The 20,285-nt window shown below is 37.0% G+C and overlaps 1 protein-coding gene and 1 long non-coding RNA gene across 11 annotated transcripts; one reads left to right on the forward strand and one right to left on the reverse strand.

Annotated features, from left to right (window-relative positions):
• Window positions 1-62: 62 nt before the first annotated feature.
• Window positions 63-5,171, reverse strand: LOC103709087. 3 transcript variants are annotated; one of them, XR_005511126.1, is made up of 3 exons: window positions 4,412-5,171; window positions 603-2,202; window positions 63-520 (listed from the first exon to the last, which is right to left on the reverse strand). It is a non-coding gene; the product is annotated as an uncharacterized LOC103709087 (long non-coding RNA). The 3 variants fall into 3 exon arrangements; XR_005511127.1 differs by lacking the exon at window positions 63-520 and having other exon boundaries at window positions 554-757; window positions 1,047-2,202; XR_003386055.2 differs by lacking the exon at window positions 63-520 and having other exon boundaries at window positions 554-2,202.
• A 2,385-nt stretch (window positions 5,172-7,556) lies between these two features.
• Window positions 7,557-18,338, forward strand: LOC103709088. Of its 8 annotated transcripts, none has more exons than XR_003386056.2 (6): window positions 7,557-7,855; window positions 8,244-8,437; window positions 11,936-12,260; window positions 13,967-14,074; window positions 16,926-17,742; window positions 17,980-18,338. XR_003386056.2 is itself a non-coding variant. In XM_026805410.2 (6 exons), the coding sequence occupies exons 1-6, from the start codon at window positions 7,757-7,759 to the stop codon at window positions 16,941-16,943; spliced, it is 639 nt and encodes a 212-aa protein (XP_026661211.2). In that variant the 5' UTR covers window positions 7,557-7,756; the 3' UTR covers window positions 16,944-18,284. The 8 variants fall into 8 exon arrangements, 5 of the variants coding, with proteins under 5 accessions (XP_026661211.2, XP_026661213.2, XP_026661209.2 ...); XR_003386057.2 differs by having other exon boundaries at window positions 16,926-17,727; XR_003386058.2 differs by having other exon boundaries at window positions 16,926-17,121; window positions 17,221-18,284.
• The last annotated feature ends 1,947 nt before the right edge of the window (window positions 18,339-20,285 follow it).

The raw sequence follows: 20,285 nt of genomic DNA on the forward strand, positions 1-20,285 counted from the left end.
CAAGTCTTATTACATCATCAGAAATCACACAGCAAGCTACAATTAAGCTCCTTGGATTAAAATAGTTATTACTAGATATGAGGTAAAATGGTTATGGGGAAAAATGTAACTGCTTAATTTTACATTGTAGTGTAGCTGATTATCATTTATCGATGGAACTAACTCATCCCTGCATGACTTTTTCACTCATTTATCGATGTAGCTTAATTTTACATTGTAGTGATGCTGCCTCAACTTGATAGTTGCATTACGTGATGCAATAGATCCCAGTGCTTGTTCATGAAAATTTTTGCAAAAATAAATGTACTATAAGAACCTTACGCCAGTAATCTTACTCCAGTCGACATGGATGACTGGGTATGATTCAGAAAGTTGGTTGGTGTCCCACTAAATTGCATCACAACACCACACTAGATTTCTTCTCCATCAGCAGAAACTGAAAATGCCACAACAATTTAGTCCCATATTGGCTAGAGAACTTGAGAGAAGCGAGGGGCATGAATGAGCCATAATTACTCATCTGCGGAGGATGAATGGTTAATGGCAAACATCAGGATTGAAAATGATGGATTCATCAAAGATAAATTGATACTGATGGCAACCTCTTAGTACAGACTCTCCCCTGAACTTCTCAGAGCCAGAAATATTGACAAGAACCAAATTTAAAGCAAAAGAAACCAGTAATTGAGGTACAGCTAATTATCCAATGTTTTCCACATGCCTAGATTTCTTCACTCGGAATGAAGATTACGTTCTCCTGCACAAGAATTGACAAGAAAATGAGCAAGTCTATCAATGAACTCAAGGATAAATAATAAGATAAAAAAAGGAGACAGATCTATCGTGATGATCTACGAATGATCACCACATCTCCTCTTCGACCACATATTCAGCAACATTTTTTTTCAATATTCTGCACCTGGTTCAAATACCAGAGCCTTTTATAAATTTGCATTCAGGTAATTGGGTTCAAAGCTGGCCCGTTTAAGTTCTGACATCAGCTCCTACCAAAGGCCAATAATTCATAGCATAAGAAACCTAATTACCTGACAATCTTCCGCCTCTGGTGGTAATTGGTTCCACTCACCTATATAGAACTGGTTTGGTTGGTTAAAACACAATATGGAACCTTGATGACTTTCAACCACAAATGGTCGTAAAAGATAGTAGAGTACGATTAGCTTCATAATAATCTAATTGGAGCTCTACGCAGAGGAAACTTGCCCAAGAGATTGAAGCGTTGGCCCAGAGTTTGGTGTAAGAGTTTTCTGCAAGCCCAAGGCAGAAAATGCTTAAAATGCTACAATTTGATAGGTACAATGCACAAAAGAAAATTTCTCACAGTAAAGGTGATTGGAAAATTGAATCCATTTCAAAAATTAGACTAACAAGATTGAGAGGACAGAAAGAGGAGATGGGTGTGGGAGCCCATGTGAGAATTACAAAATACCTACTCCAGTTGATGGAGGGAGCTGTCATAGTGGTGTGTGCTGTCTATAGGAAGAAACACCAGCATGAGGCGCGGCACAATGAAGCAGCAAGATGCTACCAAAAACAGAGGAAATGCAACCAGGAGAAGAATTAGTGTAAGACCTTCCATTCTATTATGAACGGTGGCCACCTACTGTCCAGATAACATCAAGTAGTTCACTTCTGAAACCATTGTGGAACCATGGAAGTGCTTTAGCAGTTATAGGCTCATTGGTAATTTAGTTGATCAATAGTAGAACCCAGATGAATTGATTGACATATGGGTCTGTCGTACAAGTTTTATGCATACTTCTTTCATAAATCTCTAGAACCAGGAAGCATGATGCATTGTACATACGCTTGTACTCCTAATAGGTTGAAGACCATATTAACAGGTCTCCCATCTAGCAAATATAGCATACCTTGTCTTGGCACAATTTTTGAAATGCTACCATTATTCCCATGTCTTCCGGTTACTTTATCCCCTACTTTGATTTCACATTTTTGTGAAATATATACACAAACCGTTTCTGAATTATAACCGGAACCTCCCTTTTCTGGATCCATCTCACATTGGTAATGCAACATCTTCCACCTATAGGTCGTTTTAGAGAAGTTTCTTTTGCATTGGATACCTGAATGCCAAGTATAACTTGCAACAATGTATCATATGTTTTTCCATCATTAACATACAATTCTAGTAGAACCAACATATCCAAGACACCAATATACCTGAAAAGAATGATATTATTGGTAAGTCACTAGTATCCTAGTGTTTTAATATGGCAATACATCAAGAACAGAACTTGAATAGCAGAAGATTTAAATTTTCAGATGAACAAAACTCAAGTGATACAGAAAATAACCAAGAGCACTCAAAACTCTTATCCTTCAATATAATATCTACATAAAATGTAAATGTATCTAAATTAAGAAATATGAGCTTTGAATTTTGAGATGCTTATTTAGATTTGGTCTGTCATTTTTTTCTTTTCCAAGAGATCATCCCCTTAACTCCAAAATACCTCCACTCTATATAACAAGCTTCCAACCAACATATACTCCCCCCCCCCACAAAGAAAAACCCTTTCAAAAAAAATAAAAAAAAATAAAAACAAAAAACCCACATGGTTACGCTCTCCATTTCTTTGAAAACCAGCCATTAACTATTCCCAAGAAATCCATCCCTTTAAATATTCATTAAGAAAGCAAGACTCCTAACATTTTTAATCCAAATTTAGTAAATTCAAATTTAATTCAGATTTTGAACCCTCATGAACTTAGGAGATTTAATTAGCAATATTTGGATTCTAATTGAAGCAAAAAGATTAGACTTAACAAACATACTTACTATGTCATATCATCTTTCATAACAACAAGCCCATGAGCCGACACTGGGCATACACTAGGGGTATAAACAAACAGAACACGAGCAAGTTGAGACTTGCTCAAGCTCGGTCTGAAATTCATTGACGCCAGCTTGAGACAAGCTTAAAGGGACCAGCTTGAGCTCAGCTCACTAAGCTTGTTAATGGGGGGCAAAAGAACAAAAACCCAATGTCCTAGCTAGGTCTATCTTCGAAACTTTATTCTGGTCGAAACCTTCTTCCTAGGGAACAATGCCAACTTTGGAACATCTAGTTTCCATATGCATACCCCCACTTCATAAGTGCTTCCTTTTCTTTTCGAAAGATCCTCCCTTTTTGAAAGCTTTCTTTTCGAAAGCTCGGTCTGAAATTCATTGACGCCAGCTTGAGACAAGCTTAAAGGGACCAGCTTGAGCTCAGCTCACTAAGCTTGTTAATGGGGGGCAAAAGAACAAAAACCCAATGTCCTAGCTAGGTCTATCTTCGAAACTGTATTCTGGTCGAAACCTTCTTCCTAGGGAACAATGCCAACTTTGGAACATCTAGTTTCCATATGCATACCCACTTCATAAGTGCTTCCTTTTCTTTTCGAAAGATCCTCCCTTCCACTCTGCCCACACCCACACATGCTCCCCCATCTGCTCCCTTCTCTTCAAGTACAAAAAATAAAGAAAATAACTAATTCCTTGTTACCTTTCAAAACATTCGAGCATGTTTATGTACATTGATCTAAAAACTAAAACCCTTGGCCAATTGCAGTCTCCCAAAAAGTCAATATTCATGGTCAGATTTTTTCAAGAAACACCAATATCCTATTAGCATTTCTCATTCATTAGGGGTATTCATATAAGAAATTCTCGGAATATATCAAGCCTCTCAGCTCACCATTAATTGTCCATGTGATTTATAGGTATACATAAGTAAACTAATAGACTTTATTCTCTTAACTCTAATAAAACATACTTCTACAGGAAACTGATCCTTAAACTTATAATTGTCAAACCGCTCAACTACATTTTAATTTCTATTCAGTCAGGAAAAAAATGGGGACACAAAAACTAAAATGATACGAGAAAGATGCTTTTGATTTATATAAATGTTGGATTTACTCTGATTTTTTGAGTAGGGACAGAGAATAAGGGGCACTTATTTGAGGCTTGGGAAAATTAAAGCGGTAAGCAGCAAAGAAGGATACCGTGAACAGCCAAGACCTCTCAGAGAAATCTCTGTGCTCACTCACACAAACAAAGAGTCAAACGAATCTTTTACGAGAACAAACCACAATTATCTCCAGAAACAGTTCCAATCAATCTCAGGGAAAGCGAAAGGCAAAAAAAAAAAAAAGACAATCAGTTCCCTTGAGGATAAGAGTTCACTATCTACGACGCTGATCTTGATCTCCTCTAGCTTTTGATCTTAAAATGTCTCACCGTCTAAGATCACTTCAAAGATTAATTTACTAAAACTGATAATCTACTTCTTAAGAAAAATGTCACACACAAAAACGTCAAGAGGAGCAGCTCTATCACCAACGGAAGGCCAAGAAACTAGGAATAGTAATCTATATGACACACCTTTGGGCCCGTCTAAACCACATCGAATCGCTCCACAACACATGATCAACAATCGTCAGACCTCCATCTGCACCTGCGTCAGCTATCAGAATCTATAATAATCACCATCAGAATCAAATGTTTGGCCAGTAAAAAACAAATCCATTACTGTTAGAAGTTTTCAAGTTCAAGTCATCTAATTTACGCTCTTTCACAAAATAAACAAATGAATCGATAATCCGGTACGATGACAAAATCTTCGCTAGGTATCGATCAAATCGGCTCAAGCCCCTCCAATTTTAAAAGAAAGAAAACACGATCTAGAGAAAAATCAAAACCGGAGCTAAAATCACTTAAAAGAAAACGAAGTTGAAAGGGATCGGAAAGTGAAAATGTTTGGGGAAAAAAAAGTGCATTAATTTTTCTCTGAAAAAGAAAAAAGAAAACGAGTTGAAGATTTTTCTTTTTGTTGTTGTTGTTGTTGTTGGAGAGGGGGGAGCCCGCGTGTGCGTCATCGCGCGCCCTAAAGGGGTGCTCCGACCGCGGGCAGTCGTCATCGCGGGGCGAGCCGCGCCTCCCCTCGCGACGGGGCACGACGGCGCGAGCAGGGTACCAGCGAGACGCTACCGAAAGCCCGCGGAGAACGATCACCGCGAGGGCAACGAGCTCGTGGAGAGCTCTCGCTCCGCTTCGGGCCGCGGCGGAGGGGAGGGGAGGGGAGCAACGCGGCCGCCTTCCGCTCGGATAAGATCAAGTAGTTCGACTAAGTGAAACCCTTGCGAGGCTTCCCTTTTATAGTGGCAGTGTTTAATGGGCCGTGGGCTTATTACCATGTTCTGAGGCTCCCTGGACCATCCATCTTGTTGGGTAGCCCAACAAGATGACAAGCAAGAGACAAAAAATGCCATTATATTTTTCTATAAATAATATAAAAAAAAATATTGTTTTGGTGAGAAAAATAATTTCCATTACATTGAGGATCATAGCCACTTGATCTCAAAATATTAAAAATGTTTATAGAGATTTTACAAGTACACCTTTTTGCTTTTTCTAACCCATGGCATGCCATTCTATCATCATAATGTGCATCTCTTATATTATATAAGAGTACACTTTAGGAGTGCCAGTGGGTCGGATCTATTAGGTCTTGTTTAATTAGATGATCGTGCGAGATATTCCCAAATAGAATATTGTTATCCCTTGAAACTCTACTTTTTACAAAGCAAGTTTTTTTTTCCTCGAGACCAAAGGAGGTTAATAGAGGATGATTTCATCAGTAATTTTGAAGCAGAATGAGCTATTCTACTAGTTTATATGAGATGCGATACATGGGAGCAATGCCATGCTGAGCATATAATTATTCAGACATGTTATCTAAGATGACAGCCTGCTTGCTCTTGAGTGAGAGCCGAGTCCAGCCAGAACCCGTAAGTAATGCCACGAGGCCCAATCATGGTGCCACAATCTGTCCCTTCATAGAATGCATAGGATGGCGAGGCTGTGATGTAAAGAACCAATTTTTTTGAGTGTTAGTATGGATCGCGCGTCAGATCATCGCTCAATCACATATCATATCACCGTTATCCGAACTTAGGGGTTTGATACGGCAGCCGGAATTAGCGTATATTTGGCACAGCTTTTGGTAGGCCAACCCTTCAAAAGCACTTTTAGATGAGATGGAGATGTTTGGCAAAAAAAAATTGAAAAGAGCTTATTGGAAGAAGCTCCAAATGGAGTTTCCTTAGAAAAGTACTTTTAGTAGGCGCCGGAAAACTATTTTGATTTATAATTTTTTTCTTTTTTACCAAAATACTCATGATAAATATTATAATTATAAAAATATTTCATCAAAGAAAACAAAAAACTCAAAAATTAGTTCCTAAAAATATTATATTAATAAAATATTAATATATAATAATAATAATTATAATATTTTTTATTTTTATTATTGTACTATATTATAAATATAATATTATATTACATTATATCATTGTTATGTTATGTTATATAAGATCAAATTATATTATATTATTATGCTATAGTATGCAATATTCTATTACTACATTATAATAATATTATATTATATTATAGTAATATTATACTATATCATATATTTATGTATTAACACATATTATATTTTATTACATTCTATTGTATAATATCATGCAATATTCTTTATGGTCATTTTGTCATACCGAAAATACTTTTTCAGTTTATTTACTAAATACATATTAAAGTTCCACAACACTTTAGAAATGTACTTACGAAATAACTTTTTATAAAAGCTCTATTTCAAAAAGTTATATTTTCAAAAGCTTTACTGTCAACAGCCCTACCAAACAGAGCTTAGTCCAAACCCCCTTCGTGGATTTTTTTTTTGAGTTTTTTTGTATATATACCCTTCTAAACATCAAATTTTGCATGAATACCCTTCCAAAATTGATATTTGCATATATACTCTCATAAAACTCTGTTATTGTACAAATGCTCCTAATATAACGGTTGTTCTAACGGTATTAAGAAAAAATCATATTTATATTAATTAAAAATAAAATAAAATTTTAAAATTACGCTAATATTCCTTTCTTCTTCTGGATGATCACTTTCCATATCTACCCATTTAAGGGTATTTTAGGTATTTTAATTTAAAACTGTTGATTTTATAATGCCATTAAGTAACATAGGTATAAATGCAAAAACAAAAATAAAATAGGATAGACTAGCAAAACAAGTGTTTTACGAGAGTATGCATGCAAATATCAATTTTGGAAGGATATTCATGCAAAATTCGATAATTAGGAGGATATTATGTAAAAAACTTTTTTTTTTTTTTAGAGTATACTTACTTACCATTGTATTAAAAAAAAAAATTGTTGGCATTCCAATTGGGCGTTGCAGCATTTTCTACGCACGGCACTGATCATGCACCTATCTCTATCCGCACATGAGGGCCCAAAAATAGCGGGTCTCTCTCCGAACCGCCTCTCCCGCTTCTGTACAGTATAACACTAATGATGATGAAAATGACGATAAAAGTTCTACCAAAAAAAAAAATGACGATAAAAATAAAAAATAAATTTTGATGTAATTTTCCACAGCGAACCGATCAGTTAATTATGGAAAGCTATATTAGTAACAACAAAAATAATTATTAGAAAAATAAAAAACGTAACACCCCCAGCGTCGCCGAGAAGAGCACGTAATTAGATTTAAGGCTTGACATGTACAAGGGGAAGAGGATCCCCTGTGTAGAGAGAAGAGGGCATATTCCTCTATCTCTATATCTCTCTCATTGCTTCTCCCTCTCTCACATTGGGATTTCGTTTCTTTTCTTGGGATTTTAATTGGGAACGGTTTGGATTTAGAATGCCCGGGTTCTCATCGTATCTTGGATCGCGGATTCGGTCGTTTCTTCGGGATTACGATAGACTTCAGTCGCTCGCTGTTATCCTTATCTACATCCAAGTGAGTGGCTCCCTCTCCAACGATCTCACCAATCTATAGGGTTCCATACGCCCATCGCATCTTTTTGTTTCTAAATCATTTCTTATTCTGTTCTTCTGATCGCACCCATAATTAGGTTATCTTGCGATTTTCGGCATTTTTTTTGTATAGGATTTGAATTCTACAGGATGTGATTTCAGCGACTCAAAACTTGTGTTTTTTTTGGTTAATTTTTATGAATTAGTTATTGTTTTATGTTTTCACTCCTCCATATGGATGCAAAAATGGTTTTTGATAACTGATTGGGTTCTGTCCTTGATTTTGTTACGGTTAAATATGGAACTGTTTTAAGTGGAAATCAGCTCAGTGTGGCGAGGTTATTTGTCTGCTTTCTTTTATGGTATTTTAGATTGGTTGCGCGCTGGTTGGATCCCTTGGGGCATTATATAATGGCGTGCTGCTGATTAATCTGGTGGTGGCGCTCTTTGCACTGGTGGCAATTGAGAGCAGCAGCCAGAGCCTTGGACGGACATACGCTGTTCTTCTCTTTTTTGCTATTTTGCTGGACATCGCGTGGTTCGTACTTTTCTCGCACACAATATGGTATGCCTCTCAAGTAGCATAACCAAAGACTTGTTATGGATCTGTAGTATCTCTTGAAGTAGTTCAGTGAGTTGTACTTATGATCATGTGAGAAGATCTTCTAGAGCATCTCTATGCATAATTGTTGTTGGTATGTTTATTTAGTTAGTTACACAGAAGGTTGTGGGAGGTAGCTTTTCATCAGCCTTTGAATCGAAACTCAAAATAAATAAGTGAAAGAAAGCAGAAAAATAGCATCGTAGATATAAGAGGATTAATTTTTTCCTATTTCCTTTGGGATCTAGGTACACATAAAAATGATGTGTATCACATAATAAGAAAGAATTATATGTATATTAGCATGTCCACACTTCGTAGATTGTCAAAAGAGATAAATATCTGATCCAAGGAGCAGTTAAATTCAACTCTCAATAACACTATGTCTTTCTTGCTCTCTCTCTCTCTCTCTCTCTCTCAGAAAAAGGTCTTTCCTGAACATTTTCCCAACCTGAAGAAAGTCTGTAATTAACTTTAAGTACTATCATAAAAAGTTTTCTTCCGAAAATAGACTACAATTGGTATGCAAGGCATTGCACATCTAAGCCTCAAGAAACTAATCTAGACTATAAGCCTGATAAGTTTTTCATATTCGTAAGATGCCACAAGCTGAAAGACGTTCACTGTCATGTAATATGTTAACCTGGCCTCGCCTTATATAAAATGTTGATGTTGCTGAGTAATTTTGAAAGGTTTGAATGTACTATAATCATTTCGTTTCATTCTTATAGATACAGGTTGACTATGGGGAACCTAAACCATCTTGCATGAAACAGCGCTTCTTTGTCATATAGCTGCCAGCAAGGAAATTGTGGGGTTTTCATGAAATTGAGGTAATAAGAGCACCTTGACAATGATACTTGTATATGCAGCTATAAATATAACAGTTTGGGGTTAACGGAAGTCATCTATGATAAGGAAATTGTTACTTGTCCACTTGAAGGGCTTAGTTTAGCGGAGAAAGGAATGATGATTGGAGGACAAAATAGAGAGTAATTCTAAACCAAAATTTGAGTACATGGAGTGGATCAAGGAGTTGTCATGATAGATTCTTGGCTGCATGATTGTCAGCTGGGGAAGGAAACACTGCATGTTCAGGAGGCAGTTCAGCATAGGGAAAATATATGTAGTTATGTCTGTACACTCTGGGGAGGACATATATAAACCGAAACCTGAGAATTTAGTTTTAAGGAATGGAACCATTTTCCAGTGTTGGAAATAGAGAAGGGATTTTGGCGTGCATGATAAGAAATCACTTGATGATTTTCCACGTGTACTATTGAGAACTTAGGAGATCTTATATTGTAAAATCTTCTTCAGAGGAATCAACACAAATTTTATTCTTTTGATCTGAAAGCAAAAAGATTCAGGTGATCTTTTAACTGTAAGTTTTCTTTCATGATTTAGAAGATTATTGTCAAGGTTGTGGTGCAAAGCTTGAAGGTGATGTCAGGCTGTTTGGTTTTTATCAGCCAGATTGTTTTATAGGTTTTGCAATAGCTAGGCATGTGTATATTCAGAGAGGCTATCAAATTACTTCACAAATCAGGTGTGGGAAAAGCATACAATTAGTTTGGATACGGGTTTTCTGGCATACTGGCATGTGATGAAAAATATGTTGTTCAAATGGATGTTTGAGTTGGCTGATGAACTGTAACACTTCTGCCAAATTTTTAGGATTAATAAGTTAATCCCTTAAAGGCTTAAACTATGCATACATGCAAAGAGAGGTTTCAGGCAAAGGCACCCCATCTCTTATTTTTGCCCTTGTGCTATAGATGTTTGATGAAATCTGTCAGAAGGCTCACAGAGAAATGCAAATGTGGGAGAACCTCTCACTTGTCATATATTAGCGACGTTCTGCCTATTAAGGATGACTTGGGAAATTTACATATTTTAAATGCTACATGTGGGTGACTGGATATCAAGTATCTGGGGTGGACTTGAGGTTTGCAAAATTGAGCAATGGGATAGGATCCTCCCATGGCGAGAATGAACAGAGCGAGAAGTTTTCTTTGTTTCAAGAAGGAATGCACTTTCAAAAGCCAAGGAAGCTCTTCTGTCACAGGCTGTGTTGGCTAGTGGATGGTATGCCTGTTCCATGCTATACCATGCTGTGCTGACACAAGTGCCGCACCATGCTCAAAAAAAAAGAAAGGGGCTAAAGACTCCTTTTTAATTTTAATTTCATTTTTTTTAAAGAGACTTAATAGGTGTTGGGTCGATCCAATGCCCTGTTGTCTTGTACTAGCCTGACATGGTATATGTTGGCCATCATGGATTGGTATGAGCCTGCATCTAAACTGTGCTAAAAGTTATCTCTTCCTGCCTTGTATATTTTAATGTCCTTGTGTATGGTATTTGCTTTTATAACTGCAAGAATAAAGACCGGAAAGGGTTTGTTCTGGATGGTTAGGATGGCTGTTCATCTTGCTGGTTGAGGCAAGAAACAAATAAAGTAGGAATGGAAATACAAGGAGATGAATGCAACTCTTTTAGGAAAATGGTTGCAGTGATTAGGTAGTGACGTAGGTCTGTGAAGATTGGGAATCAAGGGCATATCCCTCGATGGAGTTGCTTTTAGAACCAAAATCAATTCCAATTATGAGGCTTTGTGGAAAAATCTCGTTTTCTATTATCTTAATCATCCATCTGATTTTGGAAGTTTGTTTCATTTAGGGTTAAAAGTTTCTTTCCGTCAGGAGAAATTGTGAGACTTTTTATCTGATTCGGAAAAATTTGCATATGATGTGAGTGGTCAACCTTTTTTTGCTGATGTTCGGAAAACCTCTCTATCTTCACCATTTATTGAATATCATTGCCAACCTAACTTTTGTTCCACATGCTGTCTCACTGCTTTTAATGATCTGCAATACACTGATGGCGAGAGAGCCACACTACTCATAGACCCAGTATTGTTTGATCATAAGCCAAATTTTCTGGAACCTAATAGTCTCCATGTTAGACAAAATCTATTGAGCATGAACTGGATATTGGTTACAAGCAATTCATGGAATGACACATTTTCAGACATGCTACTTAGCTAAAACAGCTAGTTAACAGACAAAGTGATTAGGTCTTGACAAGCACAGTTACAGAACATGATTCCCCAAAATAAAGGGATAAATAATTAACATTCTAATATATACATAATGATAAGTTTCATCTTTTCCAATTGCATGGAGGGTAACAATGAAATATCTTATTTACCTAATATTGAAAAAACAGCAGTTTGCCTGTCTCCTTCCAGAGTTATAATGCTTGCAGAAATTCCAGTACTATTACTGTAAATGTTTAAAGGACCAATGACTGTGTGGTAGGTTATGTGTAGTATTTACGATTTAAACAACATATATGCAATTGTCAATATTTTGTTGTTGTTTCATATTATGGTGTATTGCCTTTTCTGATTTCCTATCTATGAAAGAATAACACTTTCTCCCCAATGTTATGGTTGTTTAGGAATATTACTCCGGATGAGAAGTATGGGCCATTCTTTGTCTTCTCACTCAGACTTGCTTTGTCAATGCAAATTATTGGCTTTTCAGTGAGGTTTTTGTCCTCATTCTTATGGATTCAGATGTACAGACTGGGTGTTTCAAGTGTGGATGGTACAGCCTATCATGAAGCAGATTTTGATGTGAGAAACAGTTTCTTGAATCCCTCAACACATGAAGTAGATAGGCAGACCTCCAATTCTGATGATATCTTGGGAGGGTCCATCTATGATCCAGCTTATTACTCATCTCTTTTTGAGGATGCTCCAGATAAAAGTTGTGCATGCGAGGTAAGCTCTCTGCATAATATATGGGACATATGGGGTCACATACTTTGGTTGCATGCATTTACATCATTTGCAACATGCCAACTCACATGTTGCGGAAAGCTTTGAAGAAAGATGTGCTGAAAATAGTATAATGGCCAAGTAATTTCAGGAATTATCTGAATTGCATATTTATACTTGAACCCAAATTCTATGATCAAAGTGCAAATTTTTGTTGTGTAGAGAAGTTAATGATATTTAGTATTATTATTTTTTTTAAATTTACATTTTATGGTAGCTTTGCATTGGACTGAAAATCATGGCAAGAAGTCGATGAGAAACAGATATCAATTTAACATAGGATATGCTATATTGCATATTGTTTATTGAGTTTATTGTTGAAAATTTGTTGCCAACAGACATTTTGGGGACTTACATTATAATATCTTCTTGAAGAAATGATATGTAGTATAATCAAATGTGTGGACGGAATGTTCTGGAGTCCGCACCCTATGGATTCATCTAAAATTGCTGTTTTAGAGTTTGCTTCTTTGCATTACCTGTTATTGCCTGGAATGGGAAGGGCCAAGGAGATCCACGTAAATATCCTATTGAAGTGTTATTGGTTCCTAAGTGGTTGCCTGAATATGACTAGGTACAGGTCCAAGCTGCTCTTCAGCACCTTATGGTGCTAGTCAACCTTGTTAGTTGGTTGCTTGTGGAGGTGTTTCAAGTTTGGGTAAAAGGGTACATCATATTCCTTGGCAACCAATTGTAATGTTGAAAGCAAATGTAATTAGTGAGTAAGGATTTTATGTTGCCACATAAAGGGACTGCTACCCATGATATTATTGGCCAATTTGCCAGAGACGATTTTGTGAAGATTTTCTTCTTTGTGGAGCTGAAGTGCCCTAATTGTGAATCCATTATATTCTTGCATCTATTTAGTGTCTTTATAACTCCTTTTTCCTTTTTATTTCATTTTACTTCATCGTTCATGATCTTTTATAATTTCAAGTCTGTTTTTAAGAATATTTCTCCACACATGGAATAATATATTTGCTATGGCTAACTGCTTCTATTTACATTGATTAGAGTTTTTCTTGACTAACTTTTTTCCTGATCCTGCTATTGTGCAAGCATTATAAGCTAGAACTATGTTATTAGGTAAAGCAACATCTTTGTTTCACAGGCTCATAAAAAAGACACGCACAACACATGCTTGCACATAATTATTACCTTGGGTAAGGAATCACCAGCCTCAATCAGGTGCTGTGGCATGCACGGTTAGAAACAACTGTATGATGGTACAGAACTATGCACATGAATGGAGTATACCCAACTAATTGTTCCACACATTCATTCTTTGTATAATCATGCACATCAAAATGCTCACAAGTAACTAATCCACTTGCATACACATATTTGCTGATGATGGCAAAGCTCCACTTCTCATTGTTTTCTAATCTGGCAACTTCACTTCTTTTGTTTTATTTAAGTAAATGTCTATTTTGTAATTCTGGTGTGTTATGTGCAAATGTTTTGAAGAAGGGATTTTTGTTTTTTTTTAAAGAACCTCTGCTTTTTGACGCATCCTGAAACTGAGACCATATATACGTTTAATTGGTTGATATTTCTTTATCCACATACAACCAGTACGTAACTCTCCCTTGCCACAAACATACAAACCAATGGTTAGTCATTTTAGTTTATTAAAGACATGACTCCAGTTCTGTTTGCAGGGTGACAAACCAACCAAGGGACGTGATGGTGGGTCATCAGCAGTTGAATCTCCTCAACTTAAATCATGCATTAGTAGATCCTTTCAGGTCGATGATGTAAGCATTTTATGAAGAAACTCAACTTTTGTAGTTTCAAGAGATTTATCTTTTAAACTGCTTCTATGAGCTTTGATCTATATAGAATAGATTTCCAAAAGAGAAAAATATAGCTATCCGCATTTGGGGTTTCGTCAATGCTTGCAGTACTTCTAGGATATCACCATTAATTACAAATTCTCTAGGACGAGCATCTCCAATTAGAGTTGCATGTGAGCTCATATAAATAAAGGTATACTGGTTGAGTAGGAGGGAAAGTTTGTCTTCACCATGAATAGATGTTAGAATCTTTAACTATCCTCATTGATCAGCATGCTTTTGGACCATCTGCTTTTTGCTTCGATCTGTCATTTGGTCCTACTGAATTTGATATTAGCAAGTCAGCCTCTTCTTCCATGAATCTTGCATGGTGAAGGTCTAGTGAATATCAGGGGAAGAATTAAAAACCAAATTGATGGTCCTTTCCTATAAATTGTACCAGACCATGTGTTGTGAACCAAATTAGATGGTTTTGGAGATGAGTTGAGACTAGAACGCATTTGATGTGACAAATTCATCAGAGAGGTTCTGATTCTTAATTTGTTCTGGCATTTTCTAGAAAAGCCAACATATCTGTTCTTATTTTCTAAAATAATTCAGTTATGCAACATGTTCGGAACTCATCTTTCATTTTCCATTTAATTTATTACATGGAAGCATACTTTTGGCTAATTTTTTTAATGTTTGTATTAGAAATTTAGAAGTTCATGAATCGTTCAATGCTAAATTTCTTTAATTTGTGCTATTCTGGGTTGATCATTAGGGATTTTCCCAGTAGATTTTGGTATCTTTTTTGTACAATATTGTCACTTAAAATCCCTATCTCATCCGATTGGCAGCATTTTGAGAAACATTTCTGGTGGTTGCCTTGGATAGGACAACCTAACCAATAGGCAGGTGCCCGAGTGCCCTGCCTAGCCTGGTGCAGGCACCTTGACGGCCTGCCCAGCTACGCCAATTGGGCATCAGGAATCAATTCATCAATTGGTATTTATTGTGAGCCAGGTGGGACATGATGCAGTTTGGGAATGGAAGTGAATCAGGTGTGCAAGCTCTTGGGATTGACTAGAATATCTGTTCCCTAGGTTCCACCAGAATAAGTGAAGAATATAAGATTAGGAGACGGGTGAGAGAGAAAGACAAAGGAGAGGAGGAGAGGTGCAGCATGTATTGTACTCGATGAAAGCATCCAGTGTTGGTGCCTGACAGTGACAGCAGTTGGGATCACCTGATAATGGCACCTGCTGGCATGAACAACCTGGCGCCACCAACAGTCTTCTTCCCCTCCTCCTTTTTCCTTTCAATGCATGTAGCCCTTTTTTCCCCCTTTCCTCCTTTTATCTCTTATGCCTTAACTTTATTCTTGCAAGTTGCATCAGCCACAGCAACCATTGTTGATGCGATACGCAAACAACAGTTTGTTGTTGCAAAATGTATCAGTGATTGTTGTGAATATTGCATGTGATGGCTACAATTGCTTTTGGGACAGGTGGCAACAACTGCTGCTGCCATCATGGGAGGAGAAAGAAGCGGAAGGAAAAGAATTGATTTGAGGAATTTTCCTGATTTTCCTAATTCTTTTCTTTTGTCGTAATGTTTTTGCACCCACTCACCTAGTGGCTGGTGCTTTCTGAAATATTGAAATTGAGTAACTTGGGCTGGGAGTCTTTAAAAGGTTTACATACTTTTGCATACAGGGTTTGTTGGGACCTAATTCTCCAAGTTTTTTTTATTATTTTTTTATTTTTTATAATGCTAGTCTCATTAATAAAAGCCTAGGAAAACCTTTTTTAGTTACAATTGGATCCCTTTGTTGTTTCATTGGGAGGAGAGAGCTGTTTCCATTTTCCTAAGCTCTTCTTTGTTTCGTTAAGGGAAGGTGGTTTTTCTCTTAAGATATCTTTGTGCCTCAACTTGTAAGGGCTTAGTGAGGGAACCCTAAGTATATCATGGAATTCAAAGTTTTGAGCAATAAAACAAGGGCTTTATCTTCCTTGAATCCTTGTTCCATGTCACCTAGGTATTAGGGCGGTGCAACTTATTTATTTGTTCTATCTTAAACTCATCTTTCTTGTTCTTTATTTATATGTTTCTAATTTTGTGCTTGATGAAATAAATTTGAATAAAAATTGGAACCCAATAAAACTAATAATATCCCCTCAAATCCCTGACTAAGTCTTAGGTTCCTACCCCCTCTGTCGGAAAACCCTACTTTTTCTCAATATTTTGGCCTTGGCGCATTCTCCTGGGCCCTCCTGCAGACTTTTCTTGTCTTGCATTATTACTGTTTATGCACATTAAATTCTTTTGAGAATAAATAAATCAGTGCACCATTTTTTTGTTGGTAAACTAAAATTATCAACAATAGCTGAAGGATTTGAAGCTCCATTAATGCTTCACCATACAAACCTCAAGGTAATCTTATTTTCCTCCTTTGATTTGCATTCTGAGGCTTCTTCAGAATCATGCCTGTCTTAGTTAAGTTTCCCGTTCAATTTTTTAGCCAACGAGCCTTTATTCTGCCAGTCGGGAAGTGGCTCTGAGTGTGAACCTGGATGGTGGCATTCCCACTGTTTTTCAAGAGTTTCTAAGATCCAGGACAAAGGTTAAGTTTCCATCATTGTAGGGATGGGACACTTAAAAATTTCATGCGAGCATCCAATTATCCCTTTTTTTTTGTGGGACACTAATTAAGCTAGATAAGCTGTAAATGTGAAGAAGCTTTTTCTTGTTAAACTGGAATTTGTTACCAGACAACTTTCTTCTTCATATGATCTGGTCATTTTAATTGTTAAATGTTGTGCTTCTTCAGGTTGATAATATGCTATAATGACCCCCCTGAACCATTGATCTATAGAGCAGTGGAGCATGATATTTTGTTCAACATCCACCACATGTTTTCCTTCTTATTTTTGAACACATACTGGGCGATGATGTCAACAGCTCTTGTACTTGAAGAGCATGCCAATTGAAAAGAAAATTACAGCTTCTTCTTGCGATCACAAAATGTAAAGATCATGATCGATACTGTTCTCTGAATCCCGCGGACTCTTCTAGTAAGTTGGCTATCATCCTTGCACCACTGAACCACCAAGTATAATGTGCAGGGACACTGGTCAATCTCTGTCCCTCTGGTGAGGGTGCTGATTAAGCTCCACGTTAAACTGTGCATGCTTCCAACATGTGGACATTTATCTCCAGACACTTGTGAAGCTATTGGAATCTTCTTGGTGGTAGCATCCTCTGGTGCACGGCGGTGCTCTCCATCATGACCTTAAGAATCTTATCCTGTAAATTCTTTTGTTCATTGATGAATTTACCTGGTTGGTTGCCCGCATGCATATCTCCTATTGCTGATGAACTATTTTTTGTTTGGTATTGGAAAGTGAAGAATTTTTCAGTCAACTTGAATTTTGGTGATGATCTCTGCGGATTTACTACTGACATTATGTAAAGCAAATTCATCATATTGTTGCAAAATATGGTGACAGATTGTTTCAGACAGTTGAGAGTGAATAGCAGCATACTGGAAGGTTTTATACAAGCATTTGTGGTTGAAAGCCTACAACAGATTTCAATGTTTGCCATCTGCTATCTCCTAAATACCATTTGTGGTAGGCGCTAAACTTGTGAGTGGTGGAGTGATTTCTATCATTTTATTATAAAAACAAACAAGAACAGGCCTAGTTTCAAAGTTTCATTGGTTGATCTGGTCACAGATTGCAGCCATCTCCTAAATACCTCTGAAATACATCTAGCGCAAAACAGAGTACTATGTTTTATGGTGTTGTTTTCTTTCTTTGTAGTTCTCTTCTCTTCGCACTTGTTTAAATTATTATTGTTTTTATATTTGCTGCTGTTATCAGGGATTGGGAGGATTGGCTTACCTGGCTAATGAGTTGCTTACACTGAAAACCTAATCAAAAACTTTGTGACAAGAGTCCATGATAGTCAAGGTAAATGACCTCATGGTTTGTTGCTCACCCTGTGGAGGACTCACGACTCATGTACATCAGTACCGTCGAGGGTCCATCACCATCTGAGATGATCCTGACCCTCTAATCAGTGAGACTTTTTGTTCTTGTTGTTGTGTACTTATTTTTCAAATTTTACTTTTAATACATTAGGTGATGAAGTGATCTGTATTCAGCGAATCCACTTTGCATAGAACAACTCACTGCCTCAGGTGTTGTGTGGGAATAGACAGCAGAAGCTCTGTTGACGACGCCTGCGTTTTTTGGCTAACACTATAGATTCTATTTGTCAGAGAAACAAGAAATTTATCAGCTAAGAATGGTAATATATTAGTCACTTAAATTTGTTTAGAATAAAAAAGGGAATAAAGTTTACTGAAACCTCATTCCAGGATTACCCTCTCACGGCCAGAGATTAAAGAAATGATTATCGCAGAAATGATCTTATTGGTTACATATCAAATATTTGTTGCTGGATGGAAATAAGCTTGTTCATCAATATATCTGGATTAGGTTATGTGTGATCATGCAAGCATTACTACAACTTGCACTAAAATTTCTTACTCAATTTTATTTTATTTTCATGTAAGATTTACATTATCAATGCCAATAAATAATCTTTAGTTAAAACTTATAAAGTCAGTACTTTCTGTTTTTCCTTTTTTGATTAAACTGAAGTTTTCAAAATTTTAATTTTAATTATAATTCAAAAAAATATAAATCATATTATTTTGAGGAAACCAATTTTTTCGGTACCAAGGGCACGTATGTTAAGCACAGCTAAATTTAGGAATTCACGAATCAGCTGGCCCAAAATAGGAACACTTGCTCTTTGATATGACCTCATAAACAACTTTAGTGTCATGGTTTGATTGATCCCTAGCTTGCTCACCATTCCATCAGATGGAACAATAAGTTACAGCGCTTCGTACTTCGTCCATTTGGGAAACTTCCCCACCACTTCTTGCCCAATCCATCCAACATGTTGAGAACATTGTATCGAGACAAGCTCACGGTTAAACCTGTCACGGTCCAAGACCATCCCCTATCAAAGATCTTGTATCCTCTTTCTTTCTTTCTTCCTTTTTTTTTTTTTTTTTTTTTTGGGTGCAACGATGTCTCACTACATGCGACAATGGGTACGCTCAGAATAATCATAGTACAAAGTATGCTTTATGCCAGCACCACGTGCTCCAAAGCCTTCCATGAGACGGCTCTAGTGTGGTATGCTACAATGGAAGCGACTCAGTCCGCTACACTGTTCGCCTCCCGAAACACATGCAAAATGCGAAAGAAATCAAACTCCTCCATAAAGTGGCAAATATCACGAACTAAGGGGTGCAAATCCGTCCTGGCATGTCCGCTCTGTATTCAGTCGACCACTGTAGCCGAATCGGCCTCAAGAAAAACCCGCCGAGCACCCAGGTACACTCTGGCATGGACGAAGCCCTCCCACACCGCATGCAACTCTGTCACTAGGACTGACTCGTCAAAAATACGCCATCCTCCAACTGCAACTAGCATGGAGTCCTGGTCTCTAATCACAAAACCCATGCCGCATCTGCTGCCGTCACCTGAGATGCTGCTGTCTAAATTTACTTTAAGGAAATTAGGAGGTGGAGACTCCCAGAATACCATCGATATCATCATGTACATGGGCGCTGTAGGAGCCAAAGAAGAGCCCCCAGATGTCCCTATCAGGTGAACTCTCAGTTGCAGCACTCACTAGCTCAGCTGCATTTGTGAATACTCTGTCTACCACTAACCTCGGTAGAATTCTTTGCCCTCGAAGATCTTGTATCCCTTAAATGTACCATATTATCCTTAGTTGAGAGCCTTAAATCTACTATTTTATCCTTGTTTGAGAAACTAAGGGTTCTAGATCTGGCTTCGAAACTTGGTTCGGAACTTATATTAACCATAATATAGGCTAAAAGAAACGGATTTGCTGGAATACATCCTACATTTTGAGCAAATTATTTAGTTGCCGGTCCACCTACTACATAATTGCTTTGAGGAATCCATGCTTCTACAAAATTCATATAAATCACAATTATATATTATAGAAATTTCTATAATATAAAGATCAGTTACATTTCTCCACCAAAATAAAGAACAGTAATGTTTGAGTTTGATTTTTTTTTTCTTTTAGCATTTGCATTAATTTGAGCTTGAAAAACTCGAAATTCATATAAATA

The sequence above is a fragment of the Phoenix dactylifera genome, chromosome 3 (genome assembly GCF_009389715.1).
Source record: "Phoenix dactylifera cultivar Barhee BC4 chromosome 3, palm_55x_up_171113_PBpolish2nd_filt_p, whole genome shotgun sequence".
NCBI classification, from domain to species: Eukaryota; Viridiplantae; Streptophyta; class Magnoliopsida; order Arecales; family Arecaceae; genus Phoenix; species Phoenix dactylifera.